Source organism: Parasteatoda tepidariorum, chromosome 3, assembly GCF_043381705.1.
Source record: "Parasteatoda tepidariorum isolate YZ-2023 chromosome 3, CAS_Ptep_4.0, whole genome shotgun sequence".
Classification (NCBI taxonomy): Eukaryota; Metazoa; Arthropoda; class Arachnida; order Araneae; family Theridiidae; genus Parasteatoda; species Parasteatoda tepidariorum.
The window spans coordinates 5,977,478-5,997,172 of NC_092206.1; the positions used below are offsets into that span (position 1 = coordinate 5,977,478).

Genomic DNA, 19,695 nt, shown 5'->3' on the forward strand with positions numbered 1-19,695 from the left:
GTGGAAATATCTGGTTGCAAATAGAAGAAAAAAGTGAATTTGAATTGACGCTGGAATTGGCACATATAAAGCTCATCAAAAGATGTGATTAAAATGCCCGATTCGAAAACCTAACGTCTTTATAATACCAGATTAAAAATATCAAGATTTTCGAAATCCCGTAAAAAAAGCATGGCAATAATTGTTGCAAAAAGATTTTTAAAAAAACTATTAACTTTGCGATGCCTCTTAGATGTATACATATATATACACCTACAATAATGAAAGAGGAGTTTTTGACATCTTTTTAAATTTCTCAAGAAATACTTTAAGGATTACTTTTCAACTTTAGAGGTGTTTAGTTCATACGATTTTTCATACTTAGCAATAAAATTGGATGCTTTCAGAGGTTTGAAAGACTTACAATAAGTTACAAAGGAAAACAGGTATTTTTGAACACCCTATGCCAGAAAATCAAGCGAAAAACGTGTAACTTGTATTGATTTTTTTAGTTGTTCTTTTTAATAATAACATAAAGTTTCATAAATCTTGAGTAAATATTTATGGAAATATGAACATTTTTATAAACTAATTTGTTTGGTTTTTTTGCTATAATCTCATAAATATTCAATGGAATTAAATAAAAATTTTGGATTAACTTAAAATTACTTACAAAATTGTTGATTTAAAATTGTTAAAAACTGCACAAGATAATGAGTATTTGAGCTATTTCTTTCATACTGCACATGCAGTGAAAAAATTTATAAAAGTTTTTTCATAATTTTGTCTGGAATCGTATTTGGCAACCAATGATTAAAACTTTATTTGAATATCTTAAAAATTTAAAATGTTCCAAGCAATATTCTAAGTAGTTTTAGTTAGTAGTATTAAAGATATATCCAAGTAGCATTAAAGAAAGCTCAAAACTATGAGGGGTTGTCCAAAAATTTCCTCTTTTACTATTAAACAAGGTTAAGCTTTATTAAAAATGAAACCGGTATTGTGGGGAATCACCCCCAGAAGAGTATGTTTTCTTTCTCTATATCATCAAAGTTTAGTTTCCAGATGATTATTGTAAAGTATAATTTGTTACTAAATTTTGTCTTATGGTGCAAAATAAAATTTGTGAAAACCCCTGATCAATTTCAGCTTTCTTTTGAAAAATACAAATACTGCTTAAAAAATTGCTTGAAATTTTTTAAATTTATATGATATTTAAATCAAATTGTATTTTATTTGTTGCCAAATTCGTTTCACTACAAAATTATGAAAAATCTTTTTAAAATTTTTTTCAGTGCATGCACAGTATAAAAGAATTATCTTTAATGCTCATAACTTGCGAAATTTTTAAAAATTTTTTTTGAAATTTTGAATTGACAATTTCGTAATTAATCTTAAACTGCTCAAAATTTTGTTTAATTCCGTTGGATATCTATAAAGTTGTAATAAAAAAACGTAAGACGAAACAAAAACATTTTTTTTTATAAAAATGTTCATATCTCCATAAATATTTACTCTAGGTTTACAAAACTTTTTTAAATTAGTAAAACTAACAACTAAAATAATCGATACAAGTTGCGAGTTTTTCGCTTGATTTTCTGACATAGGGTGTTCAAAAATACTTCTTTCGTAATTTATTGTAGGTCTTCCAAATCTCTGAAAGTTTTACATTTTGTTGCTAAGTATGAAAATTTACGGGAACTAAACATCTCTAAATTACAAAATAATCCTTTAAGTATTTCTCAAGAAAAGTAAAAAAATTTCAAAAATTGAAAGTTTCTATTTCATATATATATGATGTAAGCTATCCCCTAAATTGTTATCAGGGTGCGTAGCGTTTGTAAAAAGTACTTAAAGGTGCTTTTTTAGGGATTTCGTTTTTAAAAGCTTTTAGAGGTGCATTTTTCAGTTGGCNGATAATTAAAAAAATTTCAAAAATTGAAAGTTTCTATTTCATATATATATGATGTAAGCTATCTCCTAAATTGTAATTGTGAAGCTAATTATTCACATAGCCAGGTGAGGCATATCTTCTCAATACTAAAAACTTAGAAAATGATCTGTCTAATAGATTCTAAATATGAGCCAATAACCATTAATTAAAATCATGTTTACAAATTACTTTATTGTATTGTATCATTGTATACCATAACTTTATTACAGCTGTATTCATATACAGAAAATAACTGAATAACTGGAAAGCTCAAATAAGCAGAATTATGGAATTTTTAAAATATATATATATGTATTATTTATATATATTTTTAAAAAATAATATATATATAGTAATAGTAATTTTTTTCTTTCCTTTTTTTTTATAAAAGAATTATTGGAACATTAAAAAATATACAGTAGTGATATGGGTAAGGTAAAATAAGAATTTACCGTACCACTCTCTTTTGTCATTTATTTTAATAAAATTAGGAAAAAATAATTTATTTTAATTATATCATTTTGTATGTACGTTTTTAATATCAAAATTTTCCACAAAAAAAAACATTTGTTCTAATGAATTAAAAGTATAAAAAATAATTTTTTATGTATTAAGATTTCAAAAATCAGAAGAACAACAAAAATGAATATCAATGACGTACACATTAAAAATTAAGATAAAAATGTTATTATCAAGTAAGAAGGCCAAACCACTGACGATATATAAATACACAAATGTTTCATTTGCGCCAAATTTTAGGTTAATTTATAAATCAATGTATTATAAACATTAAAAAATATATGTTTATGGCACAACCAAGTTTTGTATAGTGGATCAAATAGAAAATTAATAGACAATAAAGAAAATAATTAAAAAAAGACTGGACTAAGGACAATTTTAAGGTTAAATATTCTTTAAAAAAAAAATTGAGTAGGAAGAAAAACTTACTTATAATTTACAAAACTGAACACCTATCTGAAAAATTATAATTTATGGTTTGCTTTAGGAAACGTTTTCTTCTCAGCTTTATCAAAATTGATAAACTAAAATTTTATTCCAAAAATTTAAATTGTTTTTTTTTTATTTCAGAATGACTTTATTCTATAAAAAAAAATTCTATTAGTTCCAATCATATTTTAACTTTAAGAGTACTGAAAAACTCCTATGATTTCATGGTCATCAAACTTGATAAGAATTAATACTTAAAATAATTTAGTTTCAATATCTGCTTATTTAAGAATAAATTTGCAGAAAAGATGAACGGAAGAAAAAATGCATTTAACCATAAGAAATGTTTCTGAAGGTGGGGAAAATTTTTCCCAAGACAGCAAAAACCTCACGTGGTAAATACCGTGCAAACCCTGTTTTAATCCCGCTCTGTAAGTAATCAGAGTTTGGGTTTTCAGTTTTTGTGTTCTTTCTCATTTAAATGTTAATTAACCAAAATATGCATAGTTTTTTTCTTCTCCATTTTGAAAGAATCCTTAGAATTAAAAGAATTTAGGTTTTTAATTTACTGCTTTTTCTTTCTCATTTAAATATTATGTAGATTAACCTTTCTAACAGATGAGAACTTTAAATAATGTCTTTCACATAATAAACTAAGCATTTCGCTTCCTTAATTGAATAGAAATGTAATCTTTATTTATAAAATGAGTCCATACTGCGTAGTAAATTGCCTTTATGAAACGAAAATCATTCAAATTAATAGTTTGAGATCTTTATACATCTTCATCCGGTTTTATGATTACATCTTACAGCGTCAATTCTAACGAAGAAGTCTGGATATTGTAGATCAAATGATATGAAAAAATAATAACTACATGCAGCGTGTGGAGAAAAAAAAATGCGCACTTGTCTTTTTGATAATGATGTACATAAGTAGAAGAAACTCTATTTTTCAAAAAGAGATATGAAATATTTTGACCAATTTCTTAAACAGCTTCTAATTGCAATCTAGTTTAAATAATGGTATTTATATTTCTAAGCTATTTAATACATTAAGAGAAAACCAAAAAGTAATTGGACAGAAATATAAAATATAAGAACTTTTTGAATTCTATAGGTCTTCAATATTAAACAAAAATAAGAATAATCTAATTTTAGAAATGCATGAAGAACTGTGGAAATATAATCAAATTTTATTAATTCCTCTAAATTAGCAAATTACATACTAAACATATACTCTGTTTTATTAATCGCATATTGGATTCTGAATGACTGACAGCATACCAATTTTTATTATCAAACGCTGTTAAGAATGAAGAAACTGAGTTTTAACTAATAAAATACATAAATTTTAAAATTTTGTTTAAAGCTAAAATAAATAATAGGAAAAAAAGGTAATTTTTTTTTTAAAAAATTAATATGAAAAACTTAATTTCTTTATACTAAATTTAGTTTGTTTAAATTTAAGATATTCTTATAATTTCCTATTTCTAAACAGTTATTTTGGTTATTTTTCTTCTTCTTTTATTTCATCCAGTTTTTTCTATTTTCTTCCAGTATTCTGAAGAAGAAAAAGGTTTCTTCCAAATGAATGCCAACCCTGCTTTATGGTGTATTTAAATTTAATTAAGTGCTGCCAGAAAATCTTTTTATCTACACTCAGTTGAAAGTTAAGAAAAAAACATTATCTCTATGAGGAGAGCCTGTTTGCATCTAAATGCAAGGCAAATAAATGTCAAGTTCCCAGCGCGAACGTATATCAGTATCGCCAACTCTTGAACCGACGTTGCTTTCGCTTTCTTATTTATAATAATAACATGAGTTATATACAAGAATAATCAATTAACAAGTAATAAAAATGATTTCGAAAAATCGTAACAAATATACGTTTTTCTGCTCGCTTTTAAAAAAACTGATGAAAGAATAATAAATATTACTTTCTGCAGACAAAACGTTTTATATATTTTCTCAAACTGTAAATATATTTTCTCAATCTAAAGTAAAAATTTTTTATATCTCGCATCCGATTTGTGAAGAGCATGTCAGCATAAGATGTGCCATTTTTGGTAATCGAATCAAATCCAATGATCCTGCTACGTCATAGGCTACGAAATTATAGCCTTTTTTTTCTTTTTTTAAATAATTCCGTGATATATATCGTAAAAGATAACTCGAAATAAATTTCCGCCTGTCGTGTTTAACTTTTAAGTCTTTCATATTGTTTTGAAAGCATATTTGTATAATTTGGTAACGAAATAAAAGAAAACTATGCAATAGCGGATAATTACCTAAATCCAATCCCACAATGATCTTTTCTTCACTTGCAACGGAGCAGATTATGTGTTGTTAAATATATTTCAAATTAATGGTATTTTAAAATGGATTTATTACTTTATTTTTTCCCCTTTCTTTTTTAAACATTAAACAGGGGCAATCTGTCATTTGACCCTAGAATTAATTTTGGAACAGGGAGGTTCAAATGGTCCCATTACCTGATTTCACCGCATAACGGCTGCATTGTTTCTGTTATCATTAATGCACCCATATTGGACAAGTAGTTGAAGTTCAAGTAGAATTTCTGGTAGTTTCCATTTTCTAAATTAAATGAAGATTAGGTTTAAGCGCAGTTCAATAACTTTACAATAACTTAACTCGTTACTTATTCCTCTTTGTTTATAAATATAAACTCGAAATTTCCTGTCAAATGTAACTTGATTATTAATATATTTTATTAATTGGGATTCTAAAGAGTAAATCCTATGAATATATCGATTTGCCTGATAGTAATAATCGCAAATTCGAATTATGGGGAATTTGATGGTTCATAATTTTATTAAAGCTGGTTTATCAACGAAACGTAAAGCTTCAATTTTTGATTCTGAGAATGACTATAATGAGACTTCTGATCCTGATTTATATGAGTCGAATTCAAAAGAATGTGTACAAAGGTAAGGTTCATTTGTAACAAAAGTTCGTCAACTTTCGAATTCTATCGGTAGAATAACTACGAGTGATTTGGAATAGTAAGCTGTCCACTGTTTCAAAGTATGATTCTACTTATATTTTCGGGCGTTTTTTTTCTTCATAATTTGATTCATTCTTAGTCTTTATTTTTTATTAAATTTTAATTAGTAATTTATCAGGTAAATTTCTAAGAACAAATCAAAGTTATAGGTAAATTTCTGTCAAAAATAAATAAAGGTAATTTTTTTTTAATTTTTGAAAGAAAAGTAACTCTGTAACGTTCTGCGACAATGTTGCCGTGTCGCTGCGATTCTGCCACAGGGTGTATGAAAAAAGAAACAAAAACATCATAACTTTTTTCTAAGTTCAATAAACAATCTACTTAATAGTGAAAAAAATAAAGAAACATTACACCAATGTGAAGGTAAACTTCTTTTTTTATTTGAATATTTTTGAACATCATCAGTGGATTGACCAATAAAACTATTTTATATTTGTTAATTTTTGTACGCTTCAAAAATTTATCTACGAAAGAGATATCTATAAACTTGCTATTTTTTGACAATCTGTTTACTGAAAAACCCAGACTAATAAAATTATGATTTTATTTATTCATTTTTTTTTCAAATTCTTTCAGATAAAACAATTAATAAATAAAAAATTTGATTGATAAAAATGCAGTTTATTATTTTCGTTTAGTAGGGTGACCTGGGGTAATTCCTGATCAAAAAATGCAAACATCTATTTTGGGAAAAAACTATTCAAGATAGAATTTTAATATTTACTGGAAGTTTGAGGCTATATGAGATGAGTCCTATGCCACCTTCTTTTGTTTGAAAATCTGATTTGAATTTAAAAGATTTTACATTTTTAGTGATCGGGAATTACCCCTGGTCTTGATAATTTCTGTGGTAATTCCTGATCACTTCTGGGGTAATTACTGATCACCAGTTTTTATTGTAAAGGGGCTGTTTAAAAATAATTATATAATGGTAATTAACAAGTAAGACATCAAGATCAAGCAAGTGAACCAAAAAGATATATTTAAGCAGCTAATAAAACGATTTATTTGAAAGCAAGAAAAAAGATTAGAACTTCAAATTTTACAAAAATCTTTGTATCGNTTTGCCACTTTGCTTGGCAAAAACCTGTTTTTGCCAGGACGGTTTTTACCGGTATTTACCATGGTTTTTTCCACCTGCGGCAAAATCTTGCCAACCCTGATAGATTATGATTTACTACTACTAAAGGTTTTGGTTTTTGGCAGTAATTGTCAAAACAAGAAGGAGATTTATTATTAGAATGACAGGGCTCGAAATTAACGGTGGTCCGTTGGTCCGTGACCACTAAAATCGGAGTCGGACCAGCATAAAATAATAAGCAGTGGTTCGCCGGACCACCATCCGCCGCAGCCGATCTCCGTTAAAAGAAAAAGAAGAAAAAAGCTGGCGTGCGAGATCTCGGTAAAAAAAAATTTTTAAAATTATAAATAAAGTTAGCGCGCGATCCTGAGGAAGGCGAAGTTAAATCTTGTTTCGCACATGCGTCACATGGAGAGTCGCTGAAGGAGAGAAATAGGGGAGGTAGCGGGGTGGGTTCATGACGTGCACCATCCGTCGTAGCCTAGGGTCAATTCGCAGCCGATCTCCGTAAAAAAAGGAAGCGAGCGCGCCTGAGGAAGGCAAAGTTACATCTTGTTTTGCGCATGCGTTACATCGGCTTATTAAAAAAAATAATAATTTTTACATTTTTTATACAAAATTAATATTAATCAAAAAAATGCGATTTAAATCAAACATTTATGATTTTTTTTTTTTTAAAAATTATTTTTTCAATCAAATATTTTAATTTTTTTTAATTTTATTTGCAGCTAATAGGAACGCGTAGACGGATCAGTAAAGTTTTGTGCGGACTAGTAAAATGTTTTAGTTACTGGTCCTATGGACCAGTAATTTTTTTAAAAAATTTCTACCCCTGAATGATTTAAGAACCTAATTGACTATCAATTTAACATGATTGATTACTTGTAATTTTACATCTATTTTTATTTTAAATAATTTTATTCATATTAGCTAATAATTATTGTTTACATCAAAATTTCGCATTTTAGATAATGGTCAAAAATTTTCAGTTTTAATACTTTCACTTTTAAAACTTTCATTTGTCAAAAACTTGCCAACCCTGGAGACTACCCACAATGTATTTTTAAAAAATTATTCCATGTTAAAAAACCTGCAGTTTCAGTTGGATTGGGAAATATTCTTATTGATATTGTAAAATATGCATTTAGATGTGTAATGATGAACTTAGCTACAGCAGAATAGTTTCTCTTTATAATGTTATTTCTAGGCGTATCTAGATCTTCAGGGACTTAGTTATTGGCAACACAACGCCCGAATACGCCATCTGGGGAGAAGACCAGTTCCATGCCTTGCCCCTTTTCCTTTCCTTAATATTTTTCGTATTTAATTGTTAAAAATATTTTTTAAAATTTCCATGACACTTTCTTTTAGAACTATGTTTAATGTAGTTTTTAGTTTCATGTAGTTTCCTAACTTAAAAGATTTTTATCTATCTGAAAATCAAGACGGAAACTAACATGCTTCCTTCTTCTATGAATCTACACATGCTAATTGTGAAAGCATGTGTAGTGTTGCCATAGGTAGAGAGCTCTGCTCTACGCCACTTGTAGCCCGTTTCGATCCCCAATATCTGATAAGGTATCTTTGGAGACTTGATACGTCGTGATTTGTAAACAGGCTATTTATAAGATATAGAAAATGCAAAAATAAATTGTAATTTAAGATTGGCTTTTATTAATAAAAATTGTTAAGTATATTACTTCAGTTGTTCCTAGTTACTTTTTATTTTATTTGAAAATTGTATTTTTGCTAGCTCAGAACTAGCATAAGTTGCAACATTCACATTGTCTTTTGTTTTCATATTATTCATCTTTGTATTTGTTTTGTAGGAAAAAGGAAGCCAAAACATCTAAGTATATTTACAAAACATTATTTGAAGAACAGCAGGGGAGTGATGTAACTATAACAGCATTTGGACGAACATGGAACTTACATAAATTATACATATCTCAGGTATAATATTATTTATGTCATTCAGGAGCTAAGATAAAGGGAAAGAGTGTAACAGAGGCCTGTGATTCCGGAAGGCATGGACATGATCTAAACAATTCTTCATTTTAAGAGAAAATTTTAACATTTTAAATTATTTAATACTGTAAAAATATTAATTTTATTGTTATATATTTCTTTGAACAAAAAATCTAATATGTTTTTACAAACTGTAGGAATCTAACCACAGTTGGCAAGGTTTAGTACAGAAAGGATTAATCCACAGTTTGAACCGCCCTGTTTAAAAACCACCCTGTTTGCTTTGTCTTAAACTGTCCAAAACCTTTTTATTCAAATTATGTCACAATTAAAAATAATAAAAAAATCAATTTTTGTGAAAAATAAAATGTTAATTTTTAAACAAGAAACAGACAAAAATTTATTATTAAAGAAGTTCATTATTATATTTAATGTTGCATTTATTTATCCTTAAGCAAAACATAATTTATCAATATTAAAAGCATACTTAAGGGATAAAGTATTCACCTTTGTTGTTCAATGAATTGTGGAGCTTCAAAAGTTATTAATCTTTTCTTATTATATTATATTATTTTCCTTTAAGTTAAAGCAAATTGTATAAAAAGTGTAAAATTTTTATTAATATATGTAATTATATGTACAATGGTTACACATATAGAATTTTTACCTTTTACCAATGTTCAAGATTTTGGACACTTAATGTCATTTTAGGACAGTTTTTGTCAGTTTAGGACCCACATGTCATGTCTAAAACCAGTTTAGAACACCCAAAACCCCAACCCTAATATAACTAATCTTTTTATTAGAATATGAACTTCTAATTTTTCATTGCTTACTTTTTTTGCAATTAGTCTTAATTTTTCTTTAATTATCAACTTTATTAAAAAAAAAAAAAAAAATACTGTTTGAATTGCTGTTGGTAGNAACCACTTTTTTTTTTTTATTCTTGAAAATGGTGAGTTACTTAAGCACCTAATTAAGTTTACAATTATTCGGCAAAAGCAATCTACTCTACTTATGTATCTAAATCAAAATAGTTGTTCAATATTAAATAAATAAATAAAGCTATTACATATTTTAGTCTTTTTATTGCTATGATAACATTAAATATAGATATTTGCTTATAACTACAAGCTGGCTGTAATAACAATTTTATCTGTTACTATGAATTTTCATTATAACATTTTTACTTTTAATGAGTTATGTAACCCATGAGGAAAGATGTTCGCAGAAAAAAAAATTAATAAGAAAGATATTATTGCAATTAAAATGGTTTAAAAAGTTCTCTGGGAATTACATAAAACTAAGCGATTGCAGAAGGAAAAGTTATAAAAGATGATTACTATACTCAAAGAGCTGAAGGTATGATGCAAGCGTTGAGAGAGGCGTTTCTTTCATTAATGTAATAATTAATCAATAATTGAAAAAAAGTTTGTGTTGAAGCAAGTTGACAAGCAAAATTGAAAAGAAGTTTTGGTTGAACTTGACTTTTGGTTTGGTCATTTTTGTTGCAATGTAGTTTTCTTTTTCCATAAAATTTCATTGATTTTATGTCAGCTTATATTGGCTAAATTTATTACCCTGTAGAGTTCTTTGCCCAAAATACTCATGTATTATAAAATTTTTTGCATAAATTTTCATAAGATGAAATGTGTATTTTTTCAATTTTCAGTCTCCGTATTTCTACACAATGTTTAACGGTGACTGGTTGGAGACGCAAAAGAAAGAAATTGAACTTATAATTGACGATGACAATGTTACTGCAGAAGGTGATTATTATTATTATTTGAAACTAATGCTAGATACATTTCACTAGAATTATTGAGTTATAGACATCATATCATATAGGCAGAGATGCCAACTTGCTCTGGACATGGGATAAATATTTTTGAGTGGTAATTTTTTAATGTATGATTCATGGTTTAAAAAAGTTTATTTATATGGTTTTCACTCACCACTTCTTCTAAATAATTAAAAGAAGTATGTAATTAACCCCTTTATTACAGTTGAATCATGTTAAACCCTTTAAAACGTTGGCAAATTAAACGAATAGCTGCAATTTTATGTTAGTAATTTACTGTTTTTTTAAAAATATTTTGTCATATCTATAGCAGTTTGCATCTCTGCAAAGGTATATCATCTAAAATTATTAAGTCCCGTAGTAGACTGATCGTAAAGACACTAATCCCAGTGGAAGACTGAAGTCAAACAGTCAGTACGGGTGGGGGACCACTTTGATCAGTCTACATAGGGACAGGGGTTCTCGGTATCGGTCCTCATTAAACTGTTCTGCCGTAAAGTGCACAGATCACTGGGCTACCAAAGCAGGGAAACCATCCGCTTTGCAGAGGATCAAAATTGCGATAGCATGTCCTTAGATCATCCTCAGGCATGTTTCCCAGCCCATTGTACAGCTCTAGTGCGACGTAAATACAGTACCTTCCTAAAATGTTCATTCATTAAATTCTTCAAATTTTGCTTTTATTTACTTATAAAGAGAAGTAAAATACTTTGAATGATATTGCATATATTTTTGTTTGTTCATTTTGTATTATTTGTCTTTATAGCTTTAAACAAAGTGTTCAGCTCTTTCTATCAAGATGAAATTGAAATAGATCCCATAGAATCAGTTTCCATAATAGGAGCTGCATCTCTTTTACAAATGGTATTAATAGAAATTTTTTTACTTAATTCGTAGTCACGTTAAATAAGTCAATTAAATTTTTGTTTAAATAAGAATCTATTTCTTACCTAAATTTTCATTAAGTTGTCCTAAACAATGCATTGTACACAAAAGGGAGAAAAAAATTTAACCCTATAAGGACACATATTATATATATGTAAATTGGTGCTCAGTGCATGAAAAAGAAAACAAATCACCCAGACTAACTTTTAATCTTATGATAGGAGTTTCACATACTAGAACTTAAATTTAAAGATTTAAAGGAGTTACTTCAACTATGCTAATTAATTTATGAGATAATGTTTTAAGATACGAAATAAGACACAAAAACATACTTTCTCTGTATAAACATACCTTTTTTCTGACAGCTTCCTTACCCTAAAAATATAGGAGGTAAGTAAAATCTATGAGATATTTACCCAATACTTTTGCCAAGAGAACCGTCCTAAGTTTGAACAAATTTTTTTTTTGTTGCTTATTTTACTATCTTCTCTTTATTCTTAATTTCGGCTTTTTTCAAAGGATTTTCGTTTGTTTTCTTGCATGAACAGAAAATTTTAAAAGTATACCTCAAACATTTGCACTGCAAAGTTTCTAATTTTTGTTTTTTTTTCCATGTTATATAAAATTACATTGTTTAAAATGATGTAAAAAATTACGTAACTTGCATTTAAAGAATTTTTTGCTTTTATTAAATATAATAAAAATAATAATAATTATTTTTTAGCTTGAAATTATTTTTAATAACCAAATTTAAGTATATGCGCAGTAACTTTTTGATTTACTTACAAAGTGTAATATCAAAATTTATCATTTGTCTGTTATTTGTGCTATATTATACATATTATGCATATATACACATATTTGGGATATTTGCATATTGAAAAAATAAAATTTTTCAGTTTTGGGATATTTGGGATATGTATAATATATATTATACATATTCCAAAGTCATGAGATGGCGCTGCCATCGCATGACTTTTGGGAGTTATCTCTTTCCCAAAGGGAGTTAGTCTTGTTTTGACTGGCATTGAGTAAGGTTGTCCAGTCTAAGATCGTTTGTATATATTCTGTTTTTCCTAATTTGTAATAACAGTTTTATTTTTGAGTTTCCTTAATAAGTTCATATCAATCAAATTAGTTTCCACAGGCTGGAATTTCCCTGTTCGGTAGGGCACTGGGTTCATGTCCAAGAGTTTGTGGGTTTGATCCCAGCCGACTGAAGACTCCCTGTGTAGTAAATGGTGACTGATGCACATTAAATCTGCCAAGTCGCGAAGTCATCCATGTTCCCATAACAAATCAATACCTCTGGGGGTACTGATCCAGGAGTTTCCTTGTCTTCTGGATTGGTTCAAAATTACAAGGCTATGAAGTTGAACATTAGTAGTCGTAAATCCAAAATTGGCAGATCCGAACTTTCGACCTCTGTTCTGACTAAAGTATTAGGTCCATGTTTCCCAGTTTGTGGTTACCCCCTATTTTTTAGAGGGCCTGGAATCGTAATCTGTTGCGGGGGGGGGGAGGTATGTTTAATCAGAGAAAGTATGGTTTTGTGCCTGATTTTGTAACTTGAAATATTTTGTGCATTTCCTCTAACTCTTAAGTTTGAATCCTTGTACATGAAAATCCAATTATTTGATCAAAAATTGTTTAAGTTGATTTGTTCAATTTTTACACACTTAACATATTTATACAAAGAATCTCATCTATGTTAATCTCATCTATGAGTTTTTCATGTACACATATCATCACTCACAGCACTGATTGGAAATCATCAAATCTATTAAATTGCTCGTAGCTCTTGAAAGTTTTATTGAATACTTTTGTTTACTATTCATAAAAAAATTAGAATAATCAGTTTTATACCAGTATGTACTGACCTCATGTATGTATCTTAATTAGGTTAATTTCTTGTTTTAGGACCACCTTTGTCAGCAGTGTGTTCAGGTTATGAAGCGCAATGTAAAGTAAGATTATGACTTTACTTATTTTTATATTTTATTAATTTTTTTAAAGTCTATGTTAACTACCATATATTTCCTATTGTAAGCTTAATTTTATATTTTTTAAAATAATGCTTAAAAAAAAGTTTGTATTGATTAAGCATTGTTTTTTTATGGTAAAAAATACTGTTGAAGCAAAGCAATGGTTTCAAGCACCAGGGAAATCAATTGTAATTGACTGGTATGCTGAATTTAAATGCAGTTGTAAAGACACTGATGATGCTGAGTGCTCTGGTTGTTTGAAATCAGTAGTGTTTCCAGAAGACATGAAAATAGTTTTGAAAGATTGTAAAGGCCAAAAAGAACAACGTGTCGAGCACTCAAAGTACTGTTTGGAACTGTTGCAGCAAGATGAAGAAAATTGCGACAACGGAGGAAACATGGATCCTACTACAGTCCTTTATCATCAGCTGAGTGGACAATAGCTGGTGAAAGCTAAAAAAGTAATCAAAAAATCAAATGTCAGCTGAGTGGACAGTAGCTGTTAAAAGTAAAAAAAATGTGACCAAAAAGTCGAAAGTCAGCTTGCCTCTGTGTTTTGGGATGCACATTGTATTTTTTTTAATTGACTATCTTAAAAAAGATAAAAATATCAATTGGGAATATTGGATTGATTAAGTAAAGAAATCTAGAAAAAAAGATAGATTTATTTGCGAATAAAAAAAAGTTCAGTTTCACCAGGGCAATGCCCTTTGTCGAAAGCCAACGAAAAAAATGATTAAATTGAATGAATTACAGCTTGAAATTACTTCTCCACCCACCATACTACCCAGATCTGGCACCTAACGACTACTGGCTCTTAGCAGACCTCTAGAAGATGCTCCAGTGATATAACTTTGGCTCAAGTGAAGAAGTCATTGTTAAAACTGACGCCCGTTTTGTGAGAAAAGATAAATCATTTCACAAAAAGTTAGAGGAATTTTGGAATGAATGTATCACTCTTGAGGGGGAGTATGTTGATAAATAAAGTCGAATTCATGCCTGCGAAGTCTCCTGTTTTTTAACGAAGACTCCTGTATTTTGCGTCTATCTCCTGTTTACCTGTATATTCTCAAATTTCTCCGTATTTGTTGAAGAAATTTAAGAAACAAATTTGTCAATAAACCATCCGCAAATGGAAAAAATACTTCTCTTTTTCCTCAACAGATGGTACTATTGCCAATACAGCAGTATGTTGAGTATTATAATTTAAGTAATTATAAATAATGGTTTTAAAAAAATTTTTCTTTACATTAAGATTTATAAACATATTTTTTACTTTGCTAAATGCAATTGCTTATATTATTTCCAATTGTTTATATTATTTATTTTTTAATTTCTCTTTTTGACTTACATGATAATGCATGATGTATCAAAACTTTACTCGAAGCCTGAAAAATGTTGCTAGTAAAATCTCCGTTATTTTATTTCTCCAATGTTGGCATGTATGCAAATTTCTAAAAAAAAAAAAAAATAACAATAATAAATAAAATAATTTAACTGCACCAGAGTCTTAGTGATGTATTAATACCAGGATTGGATATAAATTTACCAAGCAAAGTTCTGATAAAATGTATTTTTAATGCTTAATATTATCTGAAAAAATGTTGTACTTAAATACTTAAGTATTTTAGTATTTCTAGATAAATTGATTAATTCAGGGCTTTATTTTATTAATATATTAATTTAGGGATTATATTTTTAGATAAAACTTTCAATATCAATGAAATCAAACTTTAAAAAAAATATTTTGGACTTAAATTAATGTTTTTTTTTAATCAGCTGATTTAAATCAATGATACTTTTTTTTTAAAGTATCAAGTTGCACAAATTTAAACTATGTCATCCAATACTTATTTTAAATTTATTTCACCAAATTGTTTAAACAGGATGTATTGTTATTTCAGCATTAATTCTGTCATATCATACTTTGAGAATGCTGAGTTTTATTCTCTGAAGACATTAAAAGAGCTCTCATTTGATTGGTTGCTGCAAAACTTATTATATAAAGTTCATCAATCCCCTTCTCATTTACGTCAAATAAGGTAAATTCACACGTTTTGATATACTTAATTCTAATCTCTGTTTTATTTTGTATTATTATTCGTAATTTATTTTATTCATTAAAGAAAATTACAAATAAAATGTTAGAATTGAAATTCTATCTTTTTAGTCTGCAAGAGGACACTTTATTTTCAGAAAAACACATCTGATTTTATTTCAATTTGCAAATGTAACGTTGTAAATTAATTTTTTAAATTACAGCCTTTGACTGAACTTCAATATGTATTCTGGCTTTAAATTGAGGTTCGTACAGTTTAGTTTGAAAGCTCTCTTCAAGTGAGCTATGAGGATTAAAATAAAATTCAGCAATCTAATCTAAATTCTAAGTTCGTAATTCTGTTCATAATTAGCAAGAAGTTGTAAAATATATAACTAATTTTGGGGGAAAACGGCGCACCCTCAAAGAATTGGCACGCTGATAAGTTAAATAATATGCTGCACCGAATGTTACTATACTAACGCAGGTATTGATGACAGACTTAACACATGCTTTAAATATGCATACATATAACTTAAATAGTTAATAGTATAATTCAATATATAATTTAAATAGTTAAATAAAAACCAATAAAAGGACATTGAATATATAAAAAAATAGAAACAATCCTAGCATTTAAAATAGATTTCATTAATTTTCTAAGTAAAATTAAGCCTTCCTACGAAATTTTCAAGTTTTAAATTAATAACACTGCGGCATATCTCCCTGAAATTATGGTACTTCATTATGCATTGTGTATTTTTCTCAGAAAAAAAATCTATAAATCAGAAACTCTTGTTTTTTTCTTCTTTAAAAGGGCTTTTAAATGTGTATCAGCATTAACTCTGAATTTTTGTTATTCCAGCTGTGATTTGATGACTAGCCTTATTAAATCGCCTGATCTCATTGTGATACAAACAGAATTTTCCATATACCTTTTACTCAAGCAGGTAATTGTTTTTTAAATGATTGTTATATTATCCTAAGATGAGAAATTTATTTGTTTTGTTTAAGCTCTAAATTACTTTTATATATCATTTATTTTTTCTCAATTCTATGCTTAACTTCTGTTTTAAATCGGTGTTAATGCTGTCGATTTTAAGAAAATTTTTTGTATGATTAATCATGTATCTTAACATCGTTTATTTTGTTTTTATAAATTTAGTACATAATTTTATACTAAACATAAAACAAAGTTGTGAACATCAATTTGTTAACTGTAAAACGAGTAATCTATGCACTTTTGTGCAAAAGATACTTGATGATTGTTTTCTTTCTCTTGCCAATGCTAACGGTTTTAAAATAGAATTGCATAAAACTGATTTTAAAAAAATTTATTTTTGAATATTTTCCAATCAAACTTTTGAAACTTATTTAAGGAATTTTTTTTTAAAATTTTTCTTTCCCCACATTTGAAGTTTTTCCAAGTGTAATTTTTTTTAGTTTTAAAAAAGGTTAAATATAAGAATATTTTAATGTCTTATTTAAGCATTGCTTGTACCCTTCCTCTTCACTTGTTCGCAAAAGTAAGCAAATGTAAGCCCCCACTGCTAAATGCTAACATAATATTTGAATGGCCCTTCCTTGTACTTAATAATAAGAAAACTATCATTTTTTATTAATTTGCAATTATCCCTTTTTAAAAGTAGTCAGGTATATGTTTACTGTTTTAAAAATATTCGGATTTTCCTTTAAAAAAAAAGATGTCCACTACATGGCTTGTTTAGATAGTTGTTGTTTCTATTAGTACTAATGCTACTAATCTTTTTATAGTGGATCTTTCTAAAGGAAAGTGATAGTGTGCTAACTGAAGGGATAGAAATTGATAAACTCGCTGATGACTATTTTAAAAACTCCCGTAAGTTACATTTTTGCTCTTGCTTTTAAAGTTTGTTTAAATTATTATATCATATTATATCAATAATTTATATCATTATATTTTGCTCTTAGTGCTTTTAAAGATGATAAAATATTCTCATTTTAAGTTGTATTCTTGGGGAGTGTTTACTCTTTTAACATTTTTGTCATATCTTGAGTTCTAATTGTTTTTTTTTAATAAAATTCGTGGGATTCTTTTATTTTGTAAATTTATAATTTTACTGTTGAATCATATGTGTATGAATACCATGATCTATGCCTCAGCTCGGTTTGAACTCTATTTTATGACAGGTCTTAAAATTTATAGGATATATGAACTATACTTATTCATCATTGTTGTAATTTTATTGTAAAACTTCTTGTTTTGATGATTCGGCAAAATAATAACGTTCCAAAAAGAAGCTACCTAATCACTTTACATATTTTTCTTTCTGTAAGTTACAACAAAAAATAGTTTTACATCTACCAGTAGGACCATGATGAGTTGAAATTTAAAAATACCAAATGCAAAATGCAATTTAAAAAAATTTATTTAAACATTTTGTCTAATTTTCAGTGGTACATTTTAATCTTATAACGTTCTAAAGTGATAAAATTCTCTAATTGAATTTAGTTATGCATATGTAGAATATACGATAGGTGAGGTAGATAACACTTTTTTACTCATTAATTTCTTAACATATGTACTTGAAACATCACAGTTAGGTGGATGAACCAACAGCAACCATTTTTTTTGTTCACAAATAGTTTATGTGAAAAATATTAAAATGTAAAGTACAAATAGTACATACATATACCCATGTGCGATTACATATTATTTAAGCAAGGAAAAAACAAAATCTGAATGTTCATTTATGGGCAAGGGTAAGGCGAACATCAAAACCAGTGTCAGTGTTCGGGAAACGGAGGAGTTGTTAGAATATTGTTCTAAACATCTTCGCGTTCCATCCAGCAGTCAAACTGGTTTTGATGTTTTTAACGCCCACTTGCTCAATAGTGGTTTGTCATATTTTGATTGTGTTTTTCTTTTCTTCTCATTTTCATATTAACTTATCATAAGTTAGTACCTATAATATAGGTGTTTTAATAAATTACCTTTAACTTTTGAATCAATTTTTCTGATATTCAAACAGGTTTTGATATTTTTAATTCTGCTTTCCCCTATTAATGACTGATAAAGATTTGATAGTATTCTTTTCCTTGCTTAAACATTAATTTGCTATGACCCCAATGTGTATATTTCATTTTTGACATGGGCAACAAAAAAATACAAAGGATTGATTGTATAGAACACTTCATATATGACTCAATAATTGCACATATAGTAAGCTTATGTTTACATCACATAAGTTTAATGATATATTTTGCTTATTTTCTTACTACTACTTATTTTCTTACTTGATTACTTTCTTGACCTGGCACAAAAAGCTTTGGATATATTTTGCTTATTTTCTTCCCGTGAGTTCTGTCCTGACACAAAATTACATAAGTTCGAAATAAATTTTGCTGCTGTTTGTTTTATGAAATGAAACTAGCTTATATCTTATGATATTTTTAATATGATATTTTATATGTGTTTTAAATTGCCAGTTAATAACAATTTTCAATTTTGTCTATACAATATAGTTATCGTAACTGTGTTATGTGTAGTTGTATGTATTAGAATTTTGCAGCATCTTTAGATTGTTTTTTTAAATTTAAAATTTTTTTTAACTATCTTTTTTGCTTAAAATCTTTTAAATCTTTTTTGTAGATACAATGCCATTTCTTATGACTGAAAAGGGAGAAAAATATAAAGAGGCCTTCTTTGCTCTGAGGTTGAGAAATTTAATCAGTCACTCACTGGATTTGACTATAATTGAGCGTGACAATATAATACCTGGTGGTAAGTAAATAGTGTGAAATAAATTAGTTTGTTCAATTCCATTTCTCAAAAATTGTTTAATTCTTACTATTAGTTCACACTCTTCTTACATCTTGTTCAAATTTTCAATCGTTAATAAAATACTTTTTATTCATCCACTCAAGTTCAAATAAAAATTTTTAAAATTTGTAGTGGATGACACTTGATGTTAATACAGTTTTTCAAACATTAATTCTTTAATTAAATTTAATTAATTAATTTTAGTTTATATGGGAGAAAAGTTTTTAATTATTTAATAAAAAGTAATTAA

The 19,695-nt window shown here is 27.7% G+C and overlaps 1 protein-coding gene across 1 annotated transcript in view; it reads left to right on the plus strand.

The window, feature by feature from the left end:
- The first annotated feature begins 5,522 nt into the window (after positions 1 to 5,522).
- The window catches only part of LOC107437253 (germ cell-less), a 35,285-nt gene continuing 21,112 nt past the window's right edge, over positions 5,523 to 19,695 (plus strand). Inside the window, exons 1-9 of the mRNA XM_043046977.2 lie at positions 5,523 to 5,808; positions 8,796 to 8,919; positions 10,607 to 10,703; positions 11,502 to 11,599; positions 13,541 to 13,587; positions 15,510 to 15,647; positions 16,509 to 16,593; positions 17,417 to 17,501; positions 19,275 to 19,406. Of these exons, the coding sequence (XP_042902911.1) occupies positions 5,666 to 5,808; positions 8,796 to 8,919; positions 10,607 to 10,703; positions 11,502 to 11,599; positions 13,541 to 13,587; positions 15,510 to 15,647; positions 16,509 to 16,593; positions 17,417 to 17,501; positions 19,275 to 19,406 (949 nt within the window). The 5' untranslated portion in view covers positions 5,523 to 5,665. The remainder of the gene's footprint in view (positions 5,809 to 8,795; positions 8,920 to 10,606; positions 10,704 to 11,501; positions 11,600 to 13,540; positions 13,588 to 15,509; positions 15,648 to 16,508; positions 16,594 to 17,416; positions 17,502 to 19,274; positions 19,407 to 19,695) is intronic.